Source organism: Phocoena sinus, chromosome 1 (assembly GCF_008692025.1).
Source record: "Phocoena sinus isolate mPhoSin1 chromosome 1, mPhoSin1.pri, whole genome shotgun sequence".
Classification (NCBI taxonomy): Eukaryota; Metazoa; Chordata; class Mammalia; order Artiodactyla; family Phocoenidae; genus Phocoena; species Phocoena sinus.
In genome coordinates, this window is record NC_045763.1 from 112,986,314 (window position 1) to 113,011,075 (window position 24,762).

A 24,762-nucleotide genomic window follows, 5' to 3' on the forward strand; every position below is an offset into this window, starting at 1 on the left:
TTCCTCCCTCTGAAGCCCAAGAATCCCTTCTGATTACTAAATTCTAGTTACACTTTTGGCTGCCAAAAGTTTAAAACGTCCGTATTTTCTGCCTGTGCTTTGTACTGGTACTTAAAATTACTTCATTGTTTTTCCTTTATTCCCAGGTGCATGGAGGACTGCAACAGAGGAGTGGGGAACTGAAGATTGGAATGAAGATGTAGGTATTCCCAGGTCATTCCTCATTAGTACGTTCTATCCCTAAGTGGTGTTTAGGGATAGAAAATGGGTATGTTTCTACCCCTCAAAATTCACCCTTAAGATTCTGACCCAAAACTTTTACATCCAAAATAGTGTTCTGAGCCAGAACATTTCACATATGTTATATGAAGGAGACTGGGCATGAACAGGACTCTGTGGAACCAGACTATGGAAAGGGCAAGTGCACTTGTGTAAGTCCAATATCTGATTGTCGGATTTATCCCAGGAAGAGATGGTGGTTGGGTAGGGCACTAGAAATGGAGTTAGGCAGGTAGTGCATTGAGTAACAGCTTCTGGTGGCACATGACTCTCCTTGGAGCAAATCAGTTATTTGGTTCACATTCAGGCATTGGTGTATGGTCCTGTAATTGGCTTAGAGGTGGGTACAGATGAGAGTTACAGTACCAAGTTCTTAAGTTTACAGTCTGGTTGACTCTGGGACCCTTTTTGTTTTTGTACTAAGAGCGCATCGTGGTGATTGTAATTGAGATGAACATGTAGGTTTGGCTATCTTCCAGATTGACTAAACTAGGAAACCTCATAGATGGGTGGCACATAAACAAGCTATATGAATTCGCTGGAGTAGTACCTGAGTAAAAGAATTTTCCTGATTCCCTGGTCACAGTCAAGCTTTTGCTATGAATTACAGTTTCCCGTGATCATGGAGGAACCTTCCTGTACTTGTATTTATTCAGTCAAGACAGAATATGATAAGAGGGAATGATGTGTCAAGACTGTTTAGGTTTTCAGGCCTGAGTTTTAAAATTCCGGATGTATCAGCATTAGAGGGTGATTCTTTTCTCTTGTAGCAGAGCTGGACTGCTTTGTGAATACTTTCTAAGATTTGGCGTGTCAGCTTAACCACCTTTCAGAGAATGATATATTTGGGGGAGTGGATTCACTGCTTTTAGAGGGGAGATTTTAATAAAAAGTTTTTTTTAAAAGTCAGCTTTTGGGGAATTCCCTGGTGGTCCAGTGGTTAAGGACTCCTCGCTTTCACTGCCTAGGGCCAGGGTTCAGTTCCTGGTTGGGGACCTAAGATCCCAGAAGGCTGGGCAGCATGCCCTGCCCCCTCAAAAAAAATCAACTTTTGAATAGTAGGAAGATTTATTCCTTACAATTGTTTACCTAATTTTAGTGTTTTATAGTGGAGAGACTAGGTGTAACAAAGTCAGTTTTAAGGCAAAAAATGCCTTTTAAAAATATATATGTATTTATTTATTTGGTTGCACCAGGTCTTAGTTGTGGCAGGCGGGCTCCTTAGTCGTGGTTCCAGGGTTCCTTTAGTTGCGGATCGCCGGCTCCTTAGTTGTGGCATGCAAACTCTTAGTTGTGGCATGCATGTCGGATCTAGTTCCCTGACCAGTGATCAAACCCAGGCCCCCTGCATTTGGAGCACAGAGTCTTATCCACTGCGCCACCAGGGAAGTCCCCAAAAAGTGCATGTTAAAATTATTCCTCCATATATCGACTCATCAGCACTTGGGCCCTTACTGCTCAAAAGCCAAGAATTAACTTATATCTGTCTTCATCTTGGCTGTGATCTTCCTTTCTTTGAGAGGAGTAGTGGAAGATAAAGTATGGTTTGGGTTGAGGTAGGAGTTGGGAGCTGTAGCGGGAAAATATAAAGGGGCTTTCTCTGTTTTTCTGTCTAGCATATTCACCTTCCTGTAAGTTCAGTGCCCATATTATGTGACTCCACTCGATTTTATTAGGTTTCTTGATTCTACCCTCTCTTTTGATAAAACCATTGTGCACAGATAGAAGGGGCTTGAAGGTCAGTCCATTCAGGATTCCTTAGAGTAGATAGTTCTCTCTTCAAAGAGTTTTCCCCTTTTTCTTGATATTGAATTCCCCTTAACCTGTGCCAGGTTTCTGACTGAAACCTACCTAACACTAGGAGTGACTAATTCCTCTGTTTTCCAGCTTTCTGAGACCAAGATCTTCACTGCCTCTAATGTGTCGTCAGTGCCTCTGCCTGCGGAGAATGTGACAATCACTGCTGGTCAGAGGCAAGTGTGTGGTATAATTCTGTTATCTTTTCCCAAGGGTATCTGCTAAGTTAGTTGTAAGGAAGAATGGCACTGGACCTCTACAGACTCCCATGGTGTTGGTAATAATGATAACCAAATCATATTAGGGTCCTATTAAGTTGATTGGTAGATTTGTAAGAGTTGATATTAGTAATCTACTGAATGGAAATCCCTATATTACAATTTTAAAGCTAACTCTCCCCCAAATAGCCCTTTAATACATAGGTCAGCCTTGTCAGCATCATAGGTATTGATTAAAACTTAGAACTTGTAGTAAGTCAGGTAAAGAGAAGCTGAAAGTGGAAAGTTTTCATTTATTTCTGAATTTGCAGAACTGTTCAATAGTTTCTTCTCTTGCTTAATAATTATGGTCTTTGCTTAGCCCACTGAGTATGGTGATAATTTTTTTCCCTAGGATCTGGCTTATGAAATTTTTAGAACTTGAACATAGGTATTGGGGTCAGTAGAGGGAGATAACACTTGTCAGGGAATGTTTTTATCCCCTGAAAGACTCTTGGATTATTTCTAGACCTGGGTATGATAGCTGTTGATTCAGAATGTCCTAAAGAGAAGTGCAATAGGAATAGGATGTTCAGGATGTCATTACCAGAGGTAATGTGTTTTTTGTTTTCATGCATCTTTATTGGAGTGTAATTGCTTCACAATGCTGTTAATTTTTGTTGTACAACAAAGTGAATCAGCCATATTCATACATATATCCCCTCTCTCTTGAGCCTTCCTATCCCACCCCTCCAGGTCATTGCAAAGCACCGAGCTGATCTCCCTGTGCTATGCTGCTGCTTCCCAAGAGTTAGCTATTTTACATTTGGTAGTGTATATATGCTGATGCTACTCTCACTTTGCCCCAGCTTCCCCTTCCCCTCCCCCATGTCCTCAAGTCCCTTCTCTATGTCTGTGTCTTTATTCCTGCCCTGCTACTAGGTTCATTAGTACCATTTTTTTTAGATCCTATAAATATGAGTCAGCATACGGTATTTTTCTCTTTCTGACTTCACTCTGTATGACAGATTCTAGCTCCATCCACCTCACTACAAATAACTCAATTTCATTTCTTTTTGTGGCTGAGTAGTATTCCATTGTGTATATGTGCCACATCTTCTTTGTCCATTCATCTGTTGATGGACATTTAGGTTGCTTCCGTGTCCTGGCTATTATAAATAGTGCTGCAGTGAACATTGTGGTACATGTCTCTTTTTGAATTACGGTTTTCTCAGAGTATATGCCCAGTAGTGGGATTGCTGGGTCATATAGTAGTTCTGTTTTTCGTTTTTTAAGGAACCTCCATACTTTTTTTTTTTTTCTATGATACCAAATATCTGTGATTTTTTTCCACACCAATTCTTCAATTCTCTGACACCAGCTGGGTGTTCTGACACTAACTCTCCAGAGTTAGCACAGACCCAAGTTGACGGCTCAGTACCACAAGACTGCCTTTATTTACTTCAGGGGTCAGCTGCAAATGGGCCACCTGCACATTTCTGCCCAGACGACTATAAATTTGGGAGTTCTCACAGCCCCCTGCTCAGGTTTAATAATTTGCTAGAATGACTCATATAACTCAGGAAAGAGTTTACTTGCTATCCCTGGTTTATTATAACCAGTACTCAGGAAGAGCCAGATGGAAGAGACGCATAGGGCATGGTATGGGGGTTGGTGGAGCACAGAGCTTCTAAGCCCTCTCTGGGTGTACTGCCCTCCTGGCACATCGATGTGTTCACCATCCCAGAAGGTCACTGAACCTCATTGTTCAAGAGTTTTTAATGAGAGTTTCATTACATAGGCATGATTGATAAAGTCATTGGTGATTGAATTCAGTCTCTAGCTCCTCTTCCTTGCCTAGAAGTGGGTGGAGTGTGGTGGGGCTGAAAGTTCCAACTCTCTAATCACTTTCTTGGTGTTTCTGGTGACCCACCGCCTTCTTGAAACTCTGTGAGGGGTCCCACCCTGAGTTACTTTATTAGCATAAACTGTGGTTGAAAGAGACCAATTATGAAAAACAAACGACACTCCTACTACTCAGGAAATTTGCAAAGCCCCTAGTATATATTTTCATTATATCACAAGTAACTTGAAATATTTTAAAAATTTAGGGAAAAATTCCCCAAACCCTTCTTGTTCCAAAGCTGCTTGAGGATGCCAGCATTCTAGTATGTGGTTTTATATATTAGATATTGGTAATGACAGGTATTCAGTATTAAAATCATGGGTAAAAATTTGTAAATTTTGGCCCAATTATCGAGCTGCTGTATTAAAAGTAACATTTGATATTTCACTAAGTTAATTTCACTAAAATTAAAATATTTAACATTATTAAGGTTGGCAGCCTCATTGGAGCATAGGTAGATACTGTTGTGGCTCTTACAGATCTGTTATTTTGATGAATTAAGCATTTCATGGCTTTGTGTTTCTGGGGAGTGACTTCATTTTGATCTAACCATAATCTGAGTCGGGTGTTGGGGAATGCTGGAATGTTCAGTCATTATTCATCAAGCTCCCATCTCTCCACCAGAATTGACCTTGCTGTTCTGTTGGGGAAGACACCATCTTCAATGGAGAATGATTCATCTAATCTGGATCCATCTCAGGCTCCTTCTCTTGCCCAGCCTCTGGTGTTCAGTAACTCGAAGCAGAGTGCCATATCACAGCCTGCTTCAGGGAACACGTTTTCTCATCACAGTATGGTAAGTAGGAAACATGGTGTATCCTAACCAAACTTTTCTGCAACCCCAGCACATACATACAGTAATTCCTTTCAGTGATACCCAGAGGTTTGGGGCAAGGTAAAGCGTCTTCTTTTGTCTTCCTAGGCTGACTTGGGTGTAGAGATGTCGAGTTGGGTAGTAGGGGTAGTAGGGGATATAGCTCTAGGAGAGGACTTAGCTTTGGACAGACTGAGTCATCTTATAAAAATGAGTTAGGAGACTTCCCTTGTGGTCCAGTGGATTAGACTCCACGCTCCCAATATACGGGGCCCGAGTTCGATCCCTGGTCAGAGAACTAGATCCCACATGCATGCCACAACTAAGAAGTCCACATGCCACAACTAAGACCCAGCGTAGCCAAAATAAATAAATTAATTAATTAAATGTATTTTTTTTAACGTGTAGACTTTAAAAAAAAATGAGTTAATATCATTTACTGAATACTTATTGTGCAAACATCGTTCACTGTTACTCTTGAGTGAAAATCAATGACAACCAATTTTAATTCTAATTAGTATTAGTAATACTAATTAAACTTGGATGGAAGATTGTAGCAGTTCCCTGTCGTTTGTTTTTTGTTTTTTGGCTGCACTGTGCGGCATGTGGGATCTTAGTTCCCCAACCAAGGATTGAACCCATGCCCCCTGCATTGGGAGCACGGAGTCTTAACCCCTGGACCACCCGGGAAGTCCAGCCGTTCCCTTTTTCTTGATAGAGCAGAATTGTCATACGTATTCATTTAAACCAGACATTTCTGAGCTAGGCTTCTAAAAACTTGGGGTCTTCCTGAATCTGACCACTTACTAGCTATTTCTCCGTTTCTCTGTAAGTGGGGATAAGAGTGCTTGCTGTGCCTATCTTACAGGGTTTCAGGAAGATAAGTAAGATAATGGGTAAAGTCTCCACAAATGTGGAAGTAGTGATATTGATTATTAACTTAGAGCACTTAAGGCAAATGACTTGTTGATTCAGAATATTTTTTAAAATTCAAGGTCATCAATTATAGCAAAGGCTAAATAAACAAAGATGGTCAGTAAATCCTAAAAGTACTGCTTTTTCTCTCTTCTTTCCTGTTTATTTTACTTTCCTGTTTATTTTTTGCTGGAGGGTTACTATAGTTGTAAGAGGTAAGAAACTATGTGTATGCATATACTTTTATTTTTCTAGTAGTAAGGTTAGAGTAATTCAGCTGTAAAACTGCTAAGTCACCTCTAATCCAGAGCTGTTAGGTTTTTAAAAAAATAATTTATTTATTTTTGGCTGTGTTGGTCTTCATCGCTGCGCACAAGCTTTCTCTCGTTGCGGCGAGCAGGGGATACTCTTTGCTGCGGTGCTCATGCTTCTCATTGCAGTGGTTTCTCTTGTTGTGGAGCACGGGCTCTAGGTGCGCGGGCTTCAGGAGTTGTGGCACAAGGGCTCAGTAGTCGTGGCTCACAGGCTTAGTTGCTCCACAGCACGTGGGATCTTCCTGGACCAGGGATCGAACCGGTGTCTCCTGCATTGGTATGCGGATTCTTGACCACTGTGCCACCAGGGAAGTCCCACTCTGTTAGTTTTTAACTGTTGTCTTAAAGTAGTTTTTTGTGTTAATAGTAATTTGGTGGTTGATATTCTGCCATGAATGAGTGGTCACAGGAGAGAAAAGGTGGCAGAGAAGGGAGAGGAGTGTTGGGACTAAAAAGGAAAAGAAGGAAGAAACAAAATGGGACAAAGGTTGTAGGAAGATGTAATGAAGATCAGAAAATAACTACCAACACCTAAGATATATGACTGGAAAATGGGTTAAGTGCTCTGTGTCACTTTTAATTGTCTTTAATGTCTGGAGTTGAAGATTTACACCTAAATCCAAATTCTCATATCAAGAATAAGTTTTCAGTATACTTCCACTTTAACATTCTGTTTAATGTGTGTCATGTGGTATGTGAAACTAAACATAAGTGCTATTCTTTTTTCTCATTACCTGCGTTAATCAGTATGCTATTTAATGTAGTTCTTTTCCATTGAGGACAGAGGTTAGAGGATTAATTTCCCTTAAAATTTAATAGATGTAAGTAATATAGGAGCCCTTCCCCATTATCATAATATATGAATGTTAGGTAATTTTCTATACCTTCTGTGTTTCACGCTTGCAGAATATTTGGTAATCATGCTGTGCGGAATCATCTCTCTGCCGCAATCCCGTACTTTCAACTAGATTTCCAGTGTTTTTGTTCTTGTTTGTATAGTCTTGGGATACAGACTGAAGTGGAAAAGAAAGTCTTACATTGGGTTGGACAGATTGGTTTTGTATAAGCACCGCTTAATGATGAAGATCATGATGTGCTTAAGTAAGAACCTAAGAGAGACTAGACTAAATTTCCTTGGAGGTTCTTTAGAATAGTCAAGGCCACATGGTTAATCTTCTGGTCTAGGCTGGTAGTTTTACTTGGTAGTAGGGAATAGAGAGAATCCCCCAAAAGCATTAAGAGTAAATTTTGTTTTGTCATAATGATTACCCTGTAGAACTTGGATATACACAGAAAACAATAAAATCATATTGACTCATTACTTGATCATTTAGTGCAGAAGTTGAGATAGCTCCTTGACTTTGCTTCTTTGTCTCTATGCTAGTTATTAGAAACATTGAGATGAAGCTCAGTTAGTTGTTTTTGTTCCTTTTGAGCTGTTCAGTGGAAGGGGCAAAGACTTTAATGGCTGAAGTGAATTTTTTTTTTTTTTTTTTTTGTGGTACACGGGCCTCTCACTGTTGTGGCCTCTCCCGTTGCGGAGCAAAGGCTCCAGACGCGCAGGCTCAGTGGCCATGGCTCACGGGCCCAGCCACTCCGTGTCATGTGGCATCTTCCTGGATCGGGGCACGAACCCGTGTCCCCTGCATCAGCAGGCGGACTCTCAACCACTGTGCCACCAGGGAAGCCCCTGAAGTGAAATTTTATATCACCTTCATGTTAGCTTAATAATCAAGTATTAGTTGATTTAAAAATTCAAAGGGGAGAAAACCCCTCCAGTCATTAAAGGAGTCCCTGAGAAGGAGGGAGGAGAAAGTGATGGTAATGGTATAAATTTTAATGGCTCTTATTTTTTTGACTGCTTGTTATGTGCCATGCACATATTAAATGCTTTAATCTTGTTTAATCTTCCTACACCTTTATGAGGTACTACTTTTATTCCTATTTTCAGATGAGGAAAATGAGGTACAGACCAGTTACAAGTAATTTTTCCACAATTATTTAACCAGGATTTGAATGTAGTCAGTCTGAGTCCAGAGCTTATGCTGTAATGGACTATTCTATTTTGTGACATCCTTTTTTAAAAAATTTATTTAGTTTTTAGTTTTGGCTGTGTTGGGTCTTCATTGCTGTGCATAGGCTTTCTCGAGGTTCAGCGAGTGGGGGCTACTCTTTGTTGTGGTGCGCGGGCTTCTCACTGTGGTGGCTTCTCTTGTTGCAGAGCATGGGCTCTAGGCGCGTGGGCTTCAGTAGTTGTGGCACGCGGGCTCGGTAGTTGTGGCTCACAGGGTCTAGAGCTCAGGCTCAGTAGTTGTGCGCACAGGCTTAGTTGCTCCGCGGCATGTGGGATCTTCCTGGACCACAGCTTGAACCTGTGTCCCCTGCATTGGCAGGTGTATTCTTAACCACTGTACCACCAGGGAAGCCCCTGGACATTCTTTACTTGTCTTATCTGTACTTGCTCTTAACCAGGATAAGTGTTTTGTTTTTGTTTGTTTGTTTGTTTTTTGAGTAGTTGAACAAAGTTGCTTGGATGTGGATTTCTCTAATCTCTGTGTTGATCTACAGGTGAGCATGTTAGGGAAAGGATTTGGTGATGTCGGTGAAGCTAAAGGCAGCAGCACCACAGGCTCCCAGTTCTTGGAGCAATTCAAGACTGCTCAGGCCCTGGCTCAGTTGGCAGCTCAGCATTCTCAATCTGGAACCACCACCACCTCCTCTTGGGACATGGGCTCCACCACACAATCCCCATCGCTGGTGCAGTATGGTGAGAAATATGGAAAGTGATTTGAATTCTTTAAGCATTGGAGCATTACTGCCAAGAGGCTAGCAGGAGTAGGGGTAGAGAATGTGTTCTGAAGTGAGGAGAAGGGCAGCCAACTGGCTCTTTTCCCACAGTTGATTTCCCCTGGTGAGATAGGCTCAGTTCAGAAAGCTGGGGAATAATAATTAAATACATAAATTGCGGCTGTATATCTCTATATCTCTTTCATCAAATTTAGCCCTGTACACATTTGCAGTCTTCTGTTGACCTGAGGATGTTTTGGGTTTTGCCTAGGTTTATCTTTAGTATTTGAAAACATCATACTGCCTTTGGGCTTTTCCATTTTAGGACCTTACACTTTAAACATGGACAACTCCTGGATTCCTTTCTTACATAGGCAGGATGGTAGTTTTGATTTCATTAGGTTCTGCTTAACAAATAAAATCCAATGATTGCCACCTATAGAAATGAGATTAAATCTTAAAAGAGGACCTGTTTATATGAGTTTCTGATTCCTGGGGGCCTAGTTCATGGCTCTAGAGCAGGATAATAGCATTTTCTTGAGGTTCACGAACACCTCTGGCCTCATGCTTATTGGATTTCCTCGTGCAGATTTGAAGAACCCAAATGATTCAACAGTGCACAGCCCCTTTACAAAGCGCCAGGCTTTCACCTCATCTTCAACCATGATGGAGGTGTTCCTTCAGGAGAAGCCACCTGCAGTGGCTACCTCCACTGCTGCACCTCCACCCCCATCTTCTCCTCTGCCAAGCAAATCCACCTCGGCTCCACAAATGTCTCCTGGGTCTTCAGACAACCAATCGTCCAGCCCTCAGCCGGCTCAGCAAAAACTGAAACAGCAGAAGAAAAAAGCCTCCTTGACTTCTAAGGTATATTTGAACTTTTAGATAGATATTATTTTAGGGCAAAGGGGTGTGGGATTTGAGAATTGAGATTGTAAGGGTGTAATTTGGAGGTTTGAAGCAGAATTTTTTTATTAGTCTTACAGTAAGCTTACAGTAAACCATTACTTTTTCTTCTTTACAGATTCCTGCTCTGGCTGTGGAGATGCCTGGCTCGGCAGATATCTCAGGGCTAAATCTGCAGTTTGGGGCGTTGCAGTTTGGGTCAGAGCCTGTCCTTTCTGATTATGAGTCCACCCCCACCACGAGCGCCTCTTCAAGCCAGGCTCCAAGTAGCCTCTATACCAGCACGGCCAGGTAGAGGAAACAGCCGTCATAAGACTTCTTTTATCAGACATTTACCAGTTTTTCTAAATCTCCTGCTGATTCCTAGAACTCTGGACAGGCCAAGCCTCTGATTGAGTGAGAGAAAAGTAGCCAATTGTAGCATTTTGTTGAGCATTTTAAAATATTGTTACTAGGTTTTTCCTAACTCTAAACAGAAATGTATCCCTTGGGCACTTCTAGAATGTCCAGGCACAGTTCCTAGAGACATGTACCCCACCTTTAACAGTACCTTGGCATCTACCACAGCTAAAAATGTGTTTGACACTTTTAGCCCCTTGGTGTGGACTTAAGCCTACAAAGGGTGTAGCTTTTAAATCCTAGGAAGGAGGTAACATTAATACATTACACAAGTAAAAGAAACCTTTCCAGTAGAACCTTCCCCGCCTCCTCTGATAGCTATCAGGGAAGGCCATCTTAAGCAGTAGAAAATCCTGGAGGAATTTCAGAGTACTAGGAATTTCAATCCTTAGAATTTAAAAATAGAGATGTCTTGCCCCAGCCTAGCTCTGTTGAATCATAATTGCTGTTAATGCATATGAATATTTTAAAAGTTCCTTTCAAGAGAATTTTACTTCATAGGGTTTTTGAGAGGGCCAGGAGCTCAGAATTCCTTAAAATGAACATGAGGAAAAGGTGATTTTTCCCATGTTCAGGGTTCATGTTATGATGGTATCAAAGGGACCAAGAGTAGTATATCCTTTCTACTGACTGTTAGCCTCTTTTTCTAATAACAGCAGCATGTAAGGGAACAAGAAATTTTTCTCTTCCTTTGAGAGTTGAAAATGTTTTTAAACTGGATTCTTAGCTTAGATCCCTGGCTCTATAGGATGTGGAAATTCCTACTGTTCTCAGGAGAAAATTACGGCAGTTTCTTTTATTTGTTGCTGGAATTTTTCTTTTTGATTGTAATCAACTTACACAAGTAGTGGATCTCCACTGTTTTAGTATCAGTGGATCTGCTCTATTCGTCTCTCTCAGATTTTCCTTCTCCATTCCCCACAGTGAATCTTCATCCACAATTTCATCTAACCAGAGTCAGGAGTCTGGTTATCAGAGTGGCCCAATTCAGTCGACAACCTATACCTCCCAAAATAATGCTCAGGGCCCTCTATATGAACAGAGATCCACACAGACTCGGCGGTACCCCAGCTCCATCTCTTCATCACCCCAAAAGGACTTGACTCAGGCAAAGGTATTGGCTTCATGAGCCCCTGGGCATTGGTTAGGAGAATAGTGGGCAAAATCACTGAAATACTAGTGTTTTACTTCTTGACAAATGGTGCTAAGAAACCTCTGAAGTGCTGATTGAGAAGCTGAACCACATTTTTGTGGTTGGTGAAATAAAAGTTCTCTTCACTAACCTTGGAGACTTAGAGCCAGAAGATCATTCTCTTTGCACTAAAGATTCATTCTCTTTAGTAGAATCAGTCTCAACTACCTGTTTTCTCTTCTTGGAAGATCTGATTGCCAGCCTTCTGTGGGTGCATATCAGTAGACCTCACCTTGCTGTGTCTTGGCTTGGTGAGGGGGACAGCATATGCAATGTGGAGTGACTGTCAGATGCAGCCAGCAGAATAGGTGGTTTGGCTGAACTGTCATACTCCCACATCCTCCCCCAGGGATCACTGGATTTGGACCTTTCCTATGTCTGTTTGGGGTTTGGGATCTCTTCAGCAGTTTGGGCATTGCCTTCTGTTGCCCTGGGTCACACAGAGTTGGTATATCTTATTATTGTTGTTTTTAAATTTTTGTTGTTTTTACTTTGTTTGGGTAGTATACATTATGTAAATCCTTTCATTGTAGAATTTCTCTGAAAGAAATTGGTTGACAGAAGTTAAGCTGAGTCAATGTGCTAACTTGACCTATTCACTTGAGTTTGTTTGTTTCTTATTCCTCTGTTTTTTGTACCAGAATGGCTTCAGTTCTGTGCAGGCCACGCAGTTACAGACCACGCAATCTGTTGAAGGTGAGTGTTCTCCAGGCTTTTTCCTCTCAGTTGTAGTGTTTTTACTCCCCTTTAAATATTTTTGCATTTCGTAGATTGTTGTGAAAAGAGCCCTGCCTCAATGATCAAAACTTCTGGTATAGTCTCAGCTTGGTTCTTTCTACCTTGCTGTTTAATCTCAAACTATCGTAAGTTTCAGGTTCTCTGTCTTGTAACAGTGATAATCCTCTGGATTCTCTTTATTGGACAAATGAGATCAGTGCTGTGAAATGCTTGGAATTTAAAAAAAAAAGGAAAAGATTGTACCTAAATGTTAGTGGTCCATTCACTAAATAACTCACACTCTTGTCTTTGGGACAGCCTAGGGCTGTCACCTCTTAATAACTTCCTCTGATGAGATGAATTCCTTTCTTTATTTCCAGGTGCTACAGGCTCTGCAGTGAAATCTGACTCACCTTCCACTTCTAGCATCCCCCCTCTCAGTGAAACGGTATCTGCAGCTTCCTTACTGACGACAACCAATCAGCACTCATCTTCCTTGGGTGGCTTGAGCCACAATGAGGAGATTCCAAATAGTACCACCACACAACACAGCAGGTGATTTGGGGTGAGGATGGAGGTTTGGGTTGGTGAGTAGTAATAACAGAGCTCTCTGGTTCTATCTTGTCCTCTCTGCCTAGCAGAGACCACATTAGCTAAGTGGGTAACCTAAAAGCTATGGGAAGTAAAGACAGAGGAGGCTTTTTTCCCTTTTTCAACACCCGTTCTTGCTTTAACTGCTCACTACCCTTGGCTGGCCATTGTGTTTACCATATGATCTCAGGATCTCCTTGGTCCCATATTATGCCTTCTTTGCCTATGTTCTTCTTTTTCTTTTCAATCGATGTACAGTTGATTTACAATGTTGTGTTAATTTCTGCTGTACAGCAAAGTGATTCAGTTATACATATTTTCTTTTTTATATTTTTTTCCATTATGGTTTATCTCACAGGATATTGAATATATTTCTATGTGCTATACGGTAGGACCTTGTTCATCCATTCTATATATACTAGTTTGCATCTGCTAACCCAAAACTCCCCACTCTATCCCTCCCCGCCCCGCCTGCCGGCAACCACAAGTCAGTTCTCTGTGTCTGGCCTGTGTTCTTTTTTTTCTTGCGGTACGTGGGCCTCTCACTGCTGTGGCCTCTCCCGTTGCGGAGCACAGGCTCCAGATGCGCAAACTCAGCGGCCATGGTTCACGGACCCAGCCGCTCCGCAGCATGTGGGATCCTCCTGGACTGGGGAACGAACCCGCGTCCCCTGCATTGGCAGGCGGACTCTCAACCACTGCACCACCAGGGAAGCCCTGGCCTGTGTTCTTGACTGAAGCTCCAGGTCAGGTAACCATAGCCCTGTGGCTAATGGCAACCTCTTTTACCTTAAAGCACGTTATCTACTCAGCAGAATACCCTTTCGTCATCAACATCTTCTGGGCGCACTTCGACATCCACTCTTTTGGTAAGTGTGATGCTGTAAAAGAGGAAGTATGGTCTTGTTTACACTTAAACAACTATCCAACTGTAGGAGTCTCCCAAGAAGGGAGTCTTGAAAATTTCTTCGTGAGGTGGCAAAATGATAATTCATCTGAAGTTGCAGGAAAGGAGTAAAAAGGATGTTTGAAGCCGAGAGGCAGAAGAATCCAGAAATACTGCAGAGCTGTGGGCCAATTCTCAAAGCCCTGGAAGTGACTTTTTTGATTATACTGTAATTGGGTGGGACTTTGTATGCTATGATAAATTCTGTAAGAACATCCCTTTCTAACTGGTACAGCCATTTTCATTCATTGGTCTGGGGTATGGCAAACATGAGTCCTGAAAATAATCAGCTTGAGTCTGGGCATCCTATGAAAGTAGAGGCCAGATGAGAGCTTTTGGCCAAGGAATTAGTTTCACTGTTGTGATTTTATAACAATTTGTGGAATTAAGCTGAGATGGTAAGGAAGAAAACTAACTTCAGGAGGACCTGTTTTGGGCAAAGGTGTCTGGTGTGTCAAAAGCTTGGGGCAAGGTGTAATGAGGGTTAAGGCTTTCTCAGGAATCTCTCTTTCCTCAAGTGTACTATTTCAGGTTTAAATTCATTAGAACTTGTACTTCTTTCTAGCTTGTGAACTTGTCTGTTGTGCTGGCCTAGTGAAGAAGAATGTGGGAGAGAAGACTATGATATATTTTTCAGACCTAAACTATCTTTTGTCTCCTCATTGGCTAGTCAGTGTTCGTTTCTAGGGAGTTTGTCCCCACTCGCTCTGTTGCCTTTCTGAACAGGGTGATAATGTGCAGTGGGTCTGTTGTTACCATCCTTACCAGATGAATGTTGGGGAATGTGTAGCCAGACAGTATTTAGTAACTTCTTCTAATTACTTTGGCAGAGAGCACCCTAGTACCCTGCCTCAGCCTTTTTAATTGAGAAGTTGGTGCGATATAATCAACAGAAGGGATTGTCTTTCCTGACCTGTTATACTAATCACTGTTTCCTCCTCCTCTCTTCCACTGCACCGCCTTTTTGAAGCACACAAGCGTGGAGAGTGAGGCGAATCTTCATTCTTCCTCCAGCACTTTCTCCACCACATCCAGCACAGTCTCTGCACCTCCCCCAGTGGTCAGTGTCTCTTCCAGTCTCAATAGTGGCAGTAGCTTGGGCCTCAGCCTAGGCAGCAACTCTACCGTCACAGCCTCCACTCGAAGCTCAGTTGCTACAACTTCAGGTAGCCCTGCAAAGAAGATGAATTGCATTCCTTTGGTATGAATGAGCAAAGTAATAGTGTGACAAGATAAAAATATAATTTCTCTTTCAGGAAAAGCTCCTCCCAACCTCCCTCCTGGGGTCCCGCCGTTGTTGCCTAATCCATATATTATGGCTCCAGGGCTGTTACATGCCTACCCGGTAAGTGAGACTGAAGGATCGTCTCCAAAAGAGGAAGGTGGTATGGCTATTCTTATGGCTATGGCTTCAGGTGGAAGAATATAATTAAATAATAAATGAGTGGTTGTCACATGTAAGCAAACAAGTTTTTAATTTTTGTAGTTTTGGAAAAAAATAATTTTTTAGAGAGGAAGGACTAAACCTAGACCAGGTCCTCTACTGTGTATTTTCTCGGGTGAAACACAATTTCTGGGCCTCAGAAGCCAAAGGCCAGAGTGTCTAACTGGAATCCCTTTCAATTTCTTAGGGAATTATTTTCTCTAGTTGGATAGATTCCTAATTTCTGGGGGTCTATGCTGGCTCTGACCAAGTCAGAGTAGAGTTCCCTGACTTAGTCTGGGGCTATCTGAGAATAGGTGACTGACAGTAGTAGCCTTTTGCTCTGTTGTGTCTTGTATCAGCTTCGTGTATTCAGTGCCTATTAAGATGAAGGATATTTAATAAAAAAATTTTTTTTAAACGTCTGGTTTTCAAACTTATGTTTACCAGGGGATTAGAGCGGGGGTGGGGGGAGGGATAAATTGGAAGATTGGGATTGACATATACACACTACTGTATATAAAACAGATAACTTAATAAGGACCTACCATGTAGCACAGGGAACTCTACTCAATACTCTGTAATGGCCTATATGGGAAAAGAATCTAAAAAGAGTGGATATATATGTATAACTGATCCACTTTGCTGTACACCTGAAACTAACACAACATCGTAAATCAACTATACTCCAATAAAAATTTAAGAAAAACCAAAAACTTGTTTTTGCCTTTGGAGAGTCTAGAAGAATATTATACAAATGAAACATCCATTAGCACTTTTTTAATAGCTAACACACTACCTTAGTACCCAAACATTAAAGAGTAAAATGCGAATCCTTTCTGAAGGAGATAAATTTTAAGCCATATTTTGAAGGGCAAAGGAGACAAAGGTAGAATAAAGCAGGCTATGTATGAATGACTTGTGCGTACCCTACTGCTACCCAGAGGACAGCCTAGTTGAATCACTGTGTAGCTCAAGGAAAGCTTCAAGACCTTTCATGAATCATGTAATCTCTTTGTATTTCACTTCTTTCTTAAAGAAAATGAAGGAAATAATTTATGTCCTCTTCTTCTTAAGAATGAGTATGAATGTTGATTTATCTTGTCTCTTAGCTCCTTGGTTTGCTACCATCATGACCAGTCCTCATTAATATTGTTACATGTTTGTATCTTTCAGCCACAAGTATATGGTTATGATGACTTGCAGATGCTTCAGACAAGATTTCCATTGGTGAGTATATGGTTGTAGAGCTTAGGAAAAGAAAGTGATCTTAAAATTAATGTTTGGATTATTCCAAATGTTCAGTTGATAAGTCACATACTTTAAGATATATTAGAATGTACTTCGAGAGTGGTTCTAACAGAAGGTAATTTTTTTTTTTTTTAATCAGAGTTGTGACATCTTTGAAGTAAACACATTTTAACCTGTTACAAAGCTCAGAGTACTGTGGAGCTCTTGGGATGCTTCCTGTATGTCTCAAACACTTTGATGAATTCCAGAAGGAAGATCTGTTTTCTCAGTAGTAGTAGACTATGAGGGATAATATCTAGAGGTTTGAGAATATTATTGGTGCTGATGGACTTGAAGTGTTTCCTGGTGGGCATACTTGTAGACCTTGCCTGACTGTCCCCATGGCCAGGCAGGGGGGACAGTGTATGCAAGAGTAATATGGAGTTTGTGCCAGTTCAAGCCAGCTTAATCAATGGCTGGATAAATTGCAGTACTCCAACATTCTCTTGCTTCTCACCCTGAATGACATGTCCTCACTTCTGGGAATGAGTGGCATTGAGTCTCTGCTCTTTTCTCTCTCTCTTTCAGGATTACTACAGCATCCCATTTCCCACACCCACCACTCCGCTGACTGGGAGGGATGGTAGCCTGGCCAGCAACCCTTATTCTGGTAGGATTGGGATAGGGAGGTTGTGTTGGCCTTGGTGGCAGAAACCTGATTAGTAGAAGGAAGGGGTCCAGTTCTCACCTTAATTAAGATCTTTGACAGAAGTACAAAATGGATGTGGTAAATCAGGGTTGGTAGATTCAGAATCCTGCTGAAGATGGGCATGTAGCAGCTTGGCTTCTCATCCCACTTTCTGTTGTCTCCCTGTGACTCCGGATGATGTGTTGACTTCTCAGCTATTCTCTAGCTTTTACCAGGAAGTACTGTGGTTGAACTGACCTTCCTCTACTCATCTCTGCTCCTGTTTCTTACTCATGTGGCAGTCTCATTGCCTTGCTAGGCCAGGGCCTGACCTATTGTTGACCTTATTGCCCTGTCATTTTCCCTAACCTAGCATTGTTTTTCAAGTCCAGCATGGAGTTTTCCCCATGGAGGGGAAGCAGAGAAGGAAAGGAGGGGGTGGGGTGGGGAAGAGCTGAAAGAAAACAGGTGGGCAGGGAAATCATACAGGAGCTTTATTCTGGGAGCTGGTTTCTGCCACAGTATTGCACAGTCATGCAACATTAGTCCTTGACTAGCACTGTGCAGATTGTGTACTGAGCAGTGCTAAATGGAGCCGCAAAGAAATGGAATTCAAAGCATTGGACTTTAATAGTCTCTGAAGGCTCTCCTGGAATCATGTGAAACCAGAAGAGGAAATTCTGCATTGGTGTTGGGGGGTGAAAGTGGCAGATACATTTAGCCTCTCGTGTCACAGGTGACCTCACAAAGTTCGGCCGTGGGGATGCCTCCTCCCCGGCCCCGGCCACAACCTTGGCCCAGCCCCAGCAGAACCAGACACAGACTCACCATACCACGCAGCAGACATTCCTGAACCCGGCGCTGCCTCCTGGCTACAGTTACACCAGCCTGCCATACTACACAGGGGTTCCGGGCCTCCCCAGCACCTTCCAGTATGGGCCTGCTGTGTTCCCTGTAAGTACTTGGGCTTGGTCTTTACTTGTGGTGAAGAGTCCTAGCCCTAGACACTATGCTAGCTGCTTTCAAGGCTAGATGACTTTTTAATAATGAATGAAGAGGAACAGTTTCCACCTCTGGCCTCTTTCTGGCCTGGGAGAGGGAGTGGGGCTGGGATTGGGGTAAGGGATTACCCATTCGTAGAATTAGCTAAAGGGGGAATGTACAGCTTTGCTTCCCTCAGACTCTCATTCATTCCCTGAACCCATTTTGCTAAGTAAACTGTGGACAGCTTACATCAGAGTGGGTAGCCATCTGAATGCCCAGTCTCTGGAGTAGGACGGGTCGGTTGAATGGTACTTTGCTGCCATTTCACTGTAGTTCTGGCCTATTGCTCTTCAGGTGGCTCCTACCTCTTCCAAGCAGCATGGTGTGAATGTCAGTGTGAATGCATCAGCCACCCCTTTCCAACAGCCAAGTGGATATGGGTCTCATGGATACAACACTGGTAAGCTCACCTTGACCCTGGCTGTCATTGGTGTCTATGGGATGTCATTAAATGAGTTTCAGGGAGGAAGATCTGGTGCTTGAGAAAACAGGGTTGATGAGGGTGTGCTGCTGCTCCATGTATGATTGTTAATGTCTGCCTGACTTGGGTGTCTGAGCAGCACCAACAGAGGAGCTTAATATTAGAATGTGTATCCACTACTCATGACGGGAATGCCCTGGCGCACGAGTTGGCTGTTAGATTATGTTGGCTGGCCTAAACTTTGGGTGGGAAGCAGAGGGCCCCAAGATTTTACTGAGATGTCAGTGGAGGCAAGTGTTAACGTTTAAGGTACTGGTAGTACAATAGGGGATATATTCACTGAATAGAAGAGTTAAGTGGGTTCTTAGCTAGCATGCTGTGGTAGGTTTGGCTTAAATCTCTTTGTAGTACTGCTTTTCTCATGTGGCCCCTTTTTATTGCCTATCTAGAGGGCCTGAGATGTGGAGAGAAAGGAGTAGGGCATGAATACTCAATAGAGGGAGAGTTGGACCGTTAGGTTCCTTCATTTGTATGGCTGGTCTCTTTGCAAAGTCCATTTGCACCTCTGATGGCAGGGAGGGAAATACGGGAATCCTCTGAATGGGTGCTGACCTCAAAGATATTTAGCCTATCCCTTGCTCCCGTACCTGACACCTACTCTCCATTTTTGGAGGACAGGGAGTAAGAGTCTTTGAATAAAACAATTCCATCTACTTTTTTCAGTGCCTTGTAGATGTGTATGGGGAGGAGGTGGTTGCCATTGCTTGGGGTTGGAGTTAAGGGTTGTCCTTTAAAATTCTTAGCTTAGTTATGGTTACATGGTGATTTGGATGGAGCTACATCTGTGTTCTTCACCTTGTATGGGCTCCAGGTGGTTAAAATTGCCCAAGGTTTTCAATTATTGGGAAACTGAGCTGAGCAAAAGGGCAGTAGGTCTGGGATCTAACAGGTGGAGCTTTGAACTGTGTTGTATGACTTAGAGTGGGTCAAGATTTAAACTGAAGAAATCCTGAGAGACCCCAATGAGATTTAATAATACCCAGACTCCTTGTGCCTAGGGCCCCCCTCTCACTGAGCAGGTCCACCCTAGTCTTTGGTGGGGAGGATTATAAGCTTTTGTCTTGGAGTGGCCCTATTCCAAGAATATTAGATTTAGGTCTGAGCTGGACCAGGTTCAAGAATTTGAAGAGGTAGATGATTGGTAATCGAAGAAAATGGCATAACTGATTTTGGAAATCCTAGCTTCTTACTTCCCTTAAGATTTCAGAGACCTCCTATAACAGCCCTTTAAGAATCCCCAGTTCCCAACCCCACAGAGGGCTCTTGTCATCCCATTCCTCATCAACCTCTAAATTCATTTATTTTTATGTATTTGATTCCTTTTAGGAAGAAAATATCCACCCCCTTACAAGCATTTCTGGACGGCAGAGAGCTAATTTGGCCCAAGGCTGGGGGCTGTGTTTTGTGTGTGTGTGTAAATTTGCACTGAAGTCTTGTTTCAGAAACCAGACCACTGAGGAGAGCCTGCTGAGCTGTGGCCATGGCCTGCGTGGCTTGGGGAAATGAGTTGGTGGATACCTTCTGGGCTTTTGAACTTGCCCTTCCCCCATTTCCCTCTCCCCCATGTGTCTGACCCCGTCTTACCCATTTCGAATTCAAGCGGTGCAGCACCTCCTCCGAAGCACCAATGCACACACCTGCTGTTGCTTTTGATTTCTGGAAGGCATGTAGTTCCAACTTGTAACAAAATATTTGTAGTCTTCAATAAACTGTGGTATTTCTTTAGCTAACTCTGGCGTTCTTTCCGTGCATGTCTTTCTGGACACTAGGAACCAATGTTGTGCTGTGGATGAAGGGTGGAGGGTGGCCTTTTCAATCAAACCCCAGCATAGCCAAAGAACTGTTAACTTTTCAGTATGGTGATTTTATTAAGGTGGGGGAGGGGAAGTGGCCTCAGTTCCCAGCCTGTTGATTGGTTAGTCAAGAAAGCTATTTGTAGAAAATGCCCGATTCGCCATGCTTATTATGGCTCTTCACTTTTCCATTTAGATCTTCCCCTTGTCTCTGACATAAGCAGAGGAGAAAGGACAAAAAAGTTCGTGTCGTGTCATTGTGAAAGGCTGAAGAGATGGTGTTCAGAGCTGTTGTTAGGAAAGTATCTTCCAAGGCTTAATTCCCACATCTGGTTCCCAAGGGCCAAGTGGCTGATTGAGATCAGATAAAGTCATTAGTGACCAGCTAGTTGATGACTCAGGCTGTGGAAACTGTTCTAGCCTGGAACATTGTTCTTAGTCCCTCGATGGCTTTTCAGGGATTGTGGATTATTAGTCGTTTTGCACTTGTGGGTATAGCTAAGAATGTGTGGGAGAGATTTGGTTAGACATCTCCTTGACTATGGAAATTCTCATCCCCTCTCAATCCAACTGGTACACCATCAGCCCTTCGTTCATAGAGTTAACTCGGACAGTGAGAACCCTGTCCTTGGTTAATTGGAAACCCAGGTACTTCACTTTCTTTGTATTTGTTCCCAGCCCTCTGGAGTAATTTTGTATTGTGAGTGTGATCAGCTTTCCCAGGGGCTGCCATGCTGGGAGAGATTGGTTCTTGTTTCTCCTCCTGGCCATCCACATTGTGTTTGTATGATCAGCACTGCTTGGGAGTGGGGGTAACCAGGGGGTGTTGACTGTTGGAAGGAAAGCAAGAAAACTCCGTAGTCTGAGGAGATTGCTAATTACTGGTGAATGATAGGTAGGGAAACCAATGCCCATTATTTTCTAGGGTCTCAGATGCTTACACTGAGGCCATTTAGGGCTATGACACAAAGTATTCTCTTTTTTCCAGCATTTCCAGTTGTTTCAACCAACAGGCCAATTAAGGCCTCTAGACTAGAAGCTGTTTTTTAGCTAGTCCACCCTCTGGAAAGGATGAGACCAGGTAGGGGCACATTAGAACTAAATTCCTCCCTACCACCCGGCTTGAGAGTCGGCCATTTCTCCCATTCTGTATGGGATGACCAAGTGGTGTCAGCAAGCTGTTTGAGCCTTTGCAGTAAAGATCATTGTCTCTTCTGGTTTCCCTCAAAAATGTTCCATTTATATCCTGTCACACCTTACTCTCAACCCTTCCACACAAACCTCCTCATTAGCTTAGCTTTTTCCATAAATGAACTCCTGTTCTTAAAGTTATGCCTATTACCAGTGATTTGCCAAATGGGCACCTGGGGCTTGCAAAGGGAAGGGAAAAAACTATTCCGTTAGTTCCTGTATTGTCCCCTTTTTCTTCAGTGCCTTTAAAGTGTAGAGTTGATATTTTGGAGATGGGGAAGTATTTTCTCATGCTTGGTTTCTGTAGTTCTGTTCTTTTCCTAGTTGGTGTTTGCTCCGCCCTAGAACTATCTGGACTTGTGATGTGGGAGGGTTCTCCAGGGTAAGATGCCACTTCTACTGGGAAGATTCTAAAGTGGCTGTCCAAGGTGGGCTTAGCTTTTGAAGGCTGCCTTGGTCTAGAGAGGATTTGGGTTCTGGAGTTTGAAGGGAGATTGCTGTTGAATTGTGGGTGAATGGAGAATTCCTCATTTGTGATTTGGTCAGTTTAGTGCTTCCAAAAAACTCTGAACACAGTGCTCCTAACAGCAGAGGAGAATGATCCAAAGACATAAACTGAAATGCAAAGTTTTTCTGAGGTTTCATTTTATCTCACTTCCTGAAAACTAACAGATCTTTAGAAAGGATGCTCTAAATTCCTAGTTAAATTTGAGTTACTTTTCCTTCAATATTGGTATACAGTTTCTCAAGTAAGTTGCTGGGTTATTTTACCTGATGGCTTTTTCCTATCCTTAACTTATTGCCCCATACCCTAGGAGGTATAGTATGTGTATTTCAGTTTAAGGAGTACAAATCAAAATGGAGAATTGTACTATTGTGGTTTCCTTAAAATTATAGGTGGTAGGGAGGTTTTCAACAGGAAACATGCAAGTTGCTGGAGTATGGCTTAGAGCTTTTAACTCATGGAAAAGCTGAAGTTGTAAACTAGAATGACAGTTGGATTTTTGTGTTCCATCTAGGCTGTAGGAGACAGCCTACCCTTATCTACCTTCCTTACCCCTCTCTCTCCATACTTTGGCTTAAACTGAGCAAATGGAAATTAGCCTTTGCGCCAGCTCTTTAAATCATAAGTCTGTAGTGTAGAATTGCCAAGACTCTGGGGAAGCTGGACTAAGTAAACTGAGGCTCCGAGAATGAAAGTGCTCTTGGGGGTTGAATAGGAGTGCTCCTCTAATACTTACCTTATGCTGTGGAGGCATGGATTTTGAACCCGTTCAGGAGCAGCACTGCAGAACTGAGTGGAGTTGGGGTCAGTTGATTTTAAATGGACGTTAAAAGTTTAATACAATCTTGTTGGGCTTTGGCACAGAGAAGTGTTTTGAAAACCATATGCTAGTGAGGTTTGGCTATATTCCTTAGTCCTCCCCAATACAACACACCTCCCTCTCACATAAATACTCAGTACACATCTGGAAAGGGCAGGAGAACCTAGGGAGCTTTTGTGTCATGAACTCTTATCCCTCAGGACTGACATGAAGCTGGAAAAACAGACCAAAATTCCCTTGCAGTGCTATAGCTAGAAGGGCTACACACATCATCTCCCAGGGATGGGGCCAGGCAGCTAGCTGAGCTAATCCTCCTGTCTGTTTCCTCCTCCCCCAGGTGTATCAGTCACCTCCAGTAACACAGGCGTGCCAGATATCTCGGGTTCTGTGTACTCCAAAACCCAGGTAGGTGCCTGGCTCTGGATAGAAGTGGAAAAAGAGATGACATAGAGGAGGTGGAGTTGGAATGATAGAAGTACAGTGAACATGGGAATTCCCTGGCTTTCCAGTGGTTAGGACTTGGCACTCTCATTGCCATGGCCCGGGTTCAGTCCCTGGTCGTGGAACTAAGATCCCGTAAGCTGAGTGGCGTGGCCAAAGGGGGAAAAAAAATACAGTGAACAAGAACAACCCTAAGAGAGGTGTCAGGAAATCCATTCTACTGAGTGTCTCTAAACCTCAGTTTCTTGAAGAAGTTTAAATTTAGCCCTCTGGGAAAAAGCAAGAAAAATGTTACAGGAAGCTGCAGTGTGGTAAATTGTCGTGATATGTCATGTGATTTACTGTGCAACTGTCCTGGCCCTTTACATACCCACTCCCAACCTTTTCATAAGTTTCCGAGAGAACACATATGGAATGAAGGGAAACTAGTTCTTTCCATTTTTTTTGTAAGTATATCTATAAACAGTAGGAGAGGACACAACCCAGTAGCTAAAGTGAGGCATCTGAATTATCCACAGATTTGTATTGTGTTGCTCCCCCAACACACACCATAAATAAGTAAAAGCTTGATGTAAAGTATTAGGAGTTATGGTGGAGTCTTTCATGGCCAAGACCATTAACACTCAAGAAACCTCAGTGTGTATTCATTTCTTTTGCAATATCCAAGGAGTTCTAATTTTTACCCAACTCCAGGGGGTATCGCTATTTGTGCTAAGAGTAGTTAGCAGATTTCACTGTGTTCATGAATGATGTTAGAATTTATGAAGTGCTGTCACATCTATCCTCTCATTTGGTCCTTACAACTGAGAGGTTAACAGCATCCCTGATTCATGTTAAGAGAAAATGAGGCTGAGAGATTAATTTTCTCAGGTTCACACAGCTGTTAAAGGGTAGAGCTGAGGCTAAGACCTGAATGTCTGACTTCAGGTGCAGCATTCATTCTCTGACACCATGCTGCTTTCTGAGGGTGGGGGATCTTGGGTTCAGAAATTCTGAGGATTAGTTTGCTGATCCCTTTTACTCTCTCTCCTCCCATTCTCCTGGATAGCAGTCCTTTGAGAAACAAGGTTTTCATTCCGGTACTCCTGCTGCCTCCTTCAACTTGCCTTCAGCCCTAGGAAGTGGGGGGCCCATCAATCCGGCCACAGCTGCTGCCTACCCACCTGCCCCCTTTATGCACATTCTGACCCCCCATCAGCAACCGCACTCCCAGATACTTCACCATCACCTGCAGCAGGATGGCCAGGTAATAGCCCTTCCCCCTCTTTCCTTTCCCTTCCTTTTCCTTCCTATACCCTAAAACTACCTCCCCTTTCCTTTTCTTACCCTTCCTCACCACCACCTTCACCCAGTCCTCCCCAGCGCCAGCCATGGGCACACAGCACA

General features: G+C 42.8%; 1 protein-coding gene and 1 non-coding gene across 51 annotated transcripts in view; both read left to right on the plus strand.

The window, feature by feature from the left end:
- Positions 1–24,762, plus strand: part of UBAP2L (ubiquitin associated protein 2 like) — a 43,550-nt gene that overhangs the window by 16,439 nt on the left and 2,349 nt on the right. For 26 of the 50 annotated variants that reach the window (XM_032651674.1, XM_032651500.1, XM_032651558.1 and 23 more), the window contains 18 exons: positions 147–199; positions 2,167–2,252; positions 4,804–4,975; positions 8,791–8,989; positions 9,599–9,876; positions 10,034–10,206; positions 11,239–11,428; positions 12,148–12,202; positions 12,604–12,778; positions 13,611–13,683; positions 14,731–14,926; positions 15,017–15,105; positions 16,360–16,413; positions 17,002–17,083; positions 17,838–18,055; positions 18,440–18,545; positions 23,273–23,340; positions 24,425–24,622. In XM_032651674.1, the coding sequence (XP_032507565.1) occupies positions 147–199; positions 2,167–2,252; positions 4,804–4,975; positions 8,791–8,989; positions 9,599–9,876; positions 10,034–10,206; positions 11,239–11,428; positions 12,148–12,202; positions 12,604–12,778; positions 13,611–13,683; positions 14,731–14,926; positions 15,017–15,105; positions 16,360–16,413; positions 17,002–17,083; positions 17,838–18,055; positions 18,440–18,545; positions 23,273–23,340; positions 24,425–24,622 (2,465 nt within the window). Of the gene's footprint in view, positions 1–146; positions 200–2,166; positions 2,253–4,803; positions 4,976–8,790; positions 8,990–9,598; positions 9,877–10,033; positions 10,207–11,238; positions 11,429–12,147; positions 12,203–12,603; positions 12,779–13,172; positions 13,203–13,610; positions 13,684–14,730; positions 14,927–15,016; positions 15,106–16,359; positions 16,414–17,001; positions 17,084–17,837; positions 18,056–18,439; positions 18,546–19,952; positions 20,357–23,272; positions 23,341–24,424; positions 24,623–24,762 lie in introns of those variants that run through there. The other 24 variants (XM_032651576.1, XM_032651466.1, XM_032651429.1 and 21 more) reach the window with 3 other exon arrangements.
- Positions 16,782–16,917, plus strand: LOC116745515. Its single transcript, XR_004347446.1, has one exon. It is a non-coding gene; the product is annotated as a small nucleolar RNA SNORA58 (small nucleolar RNA).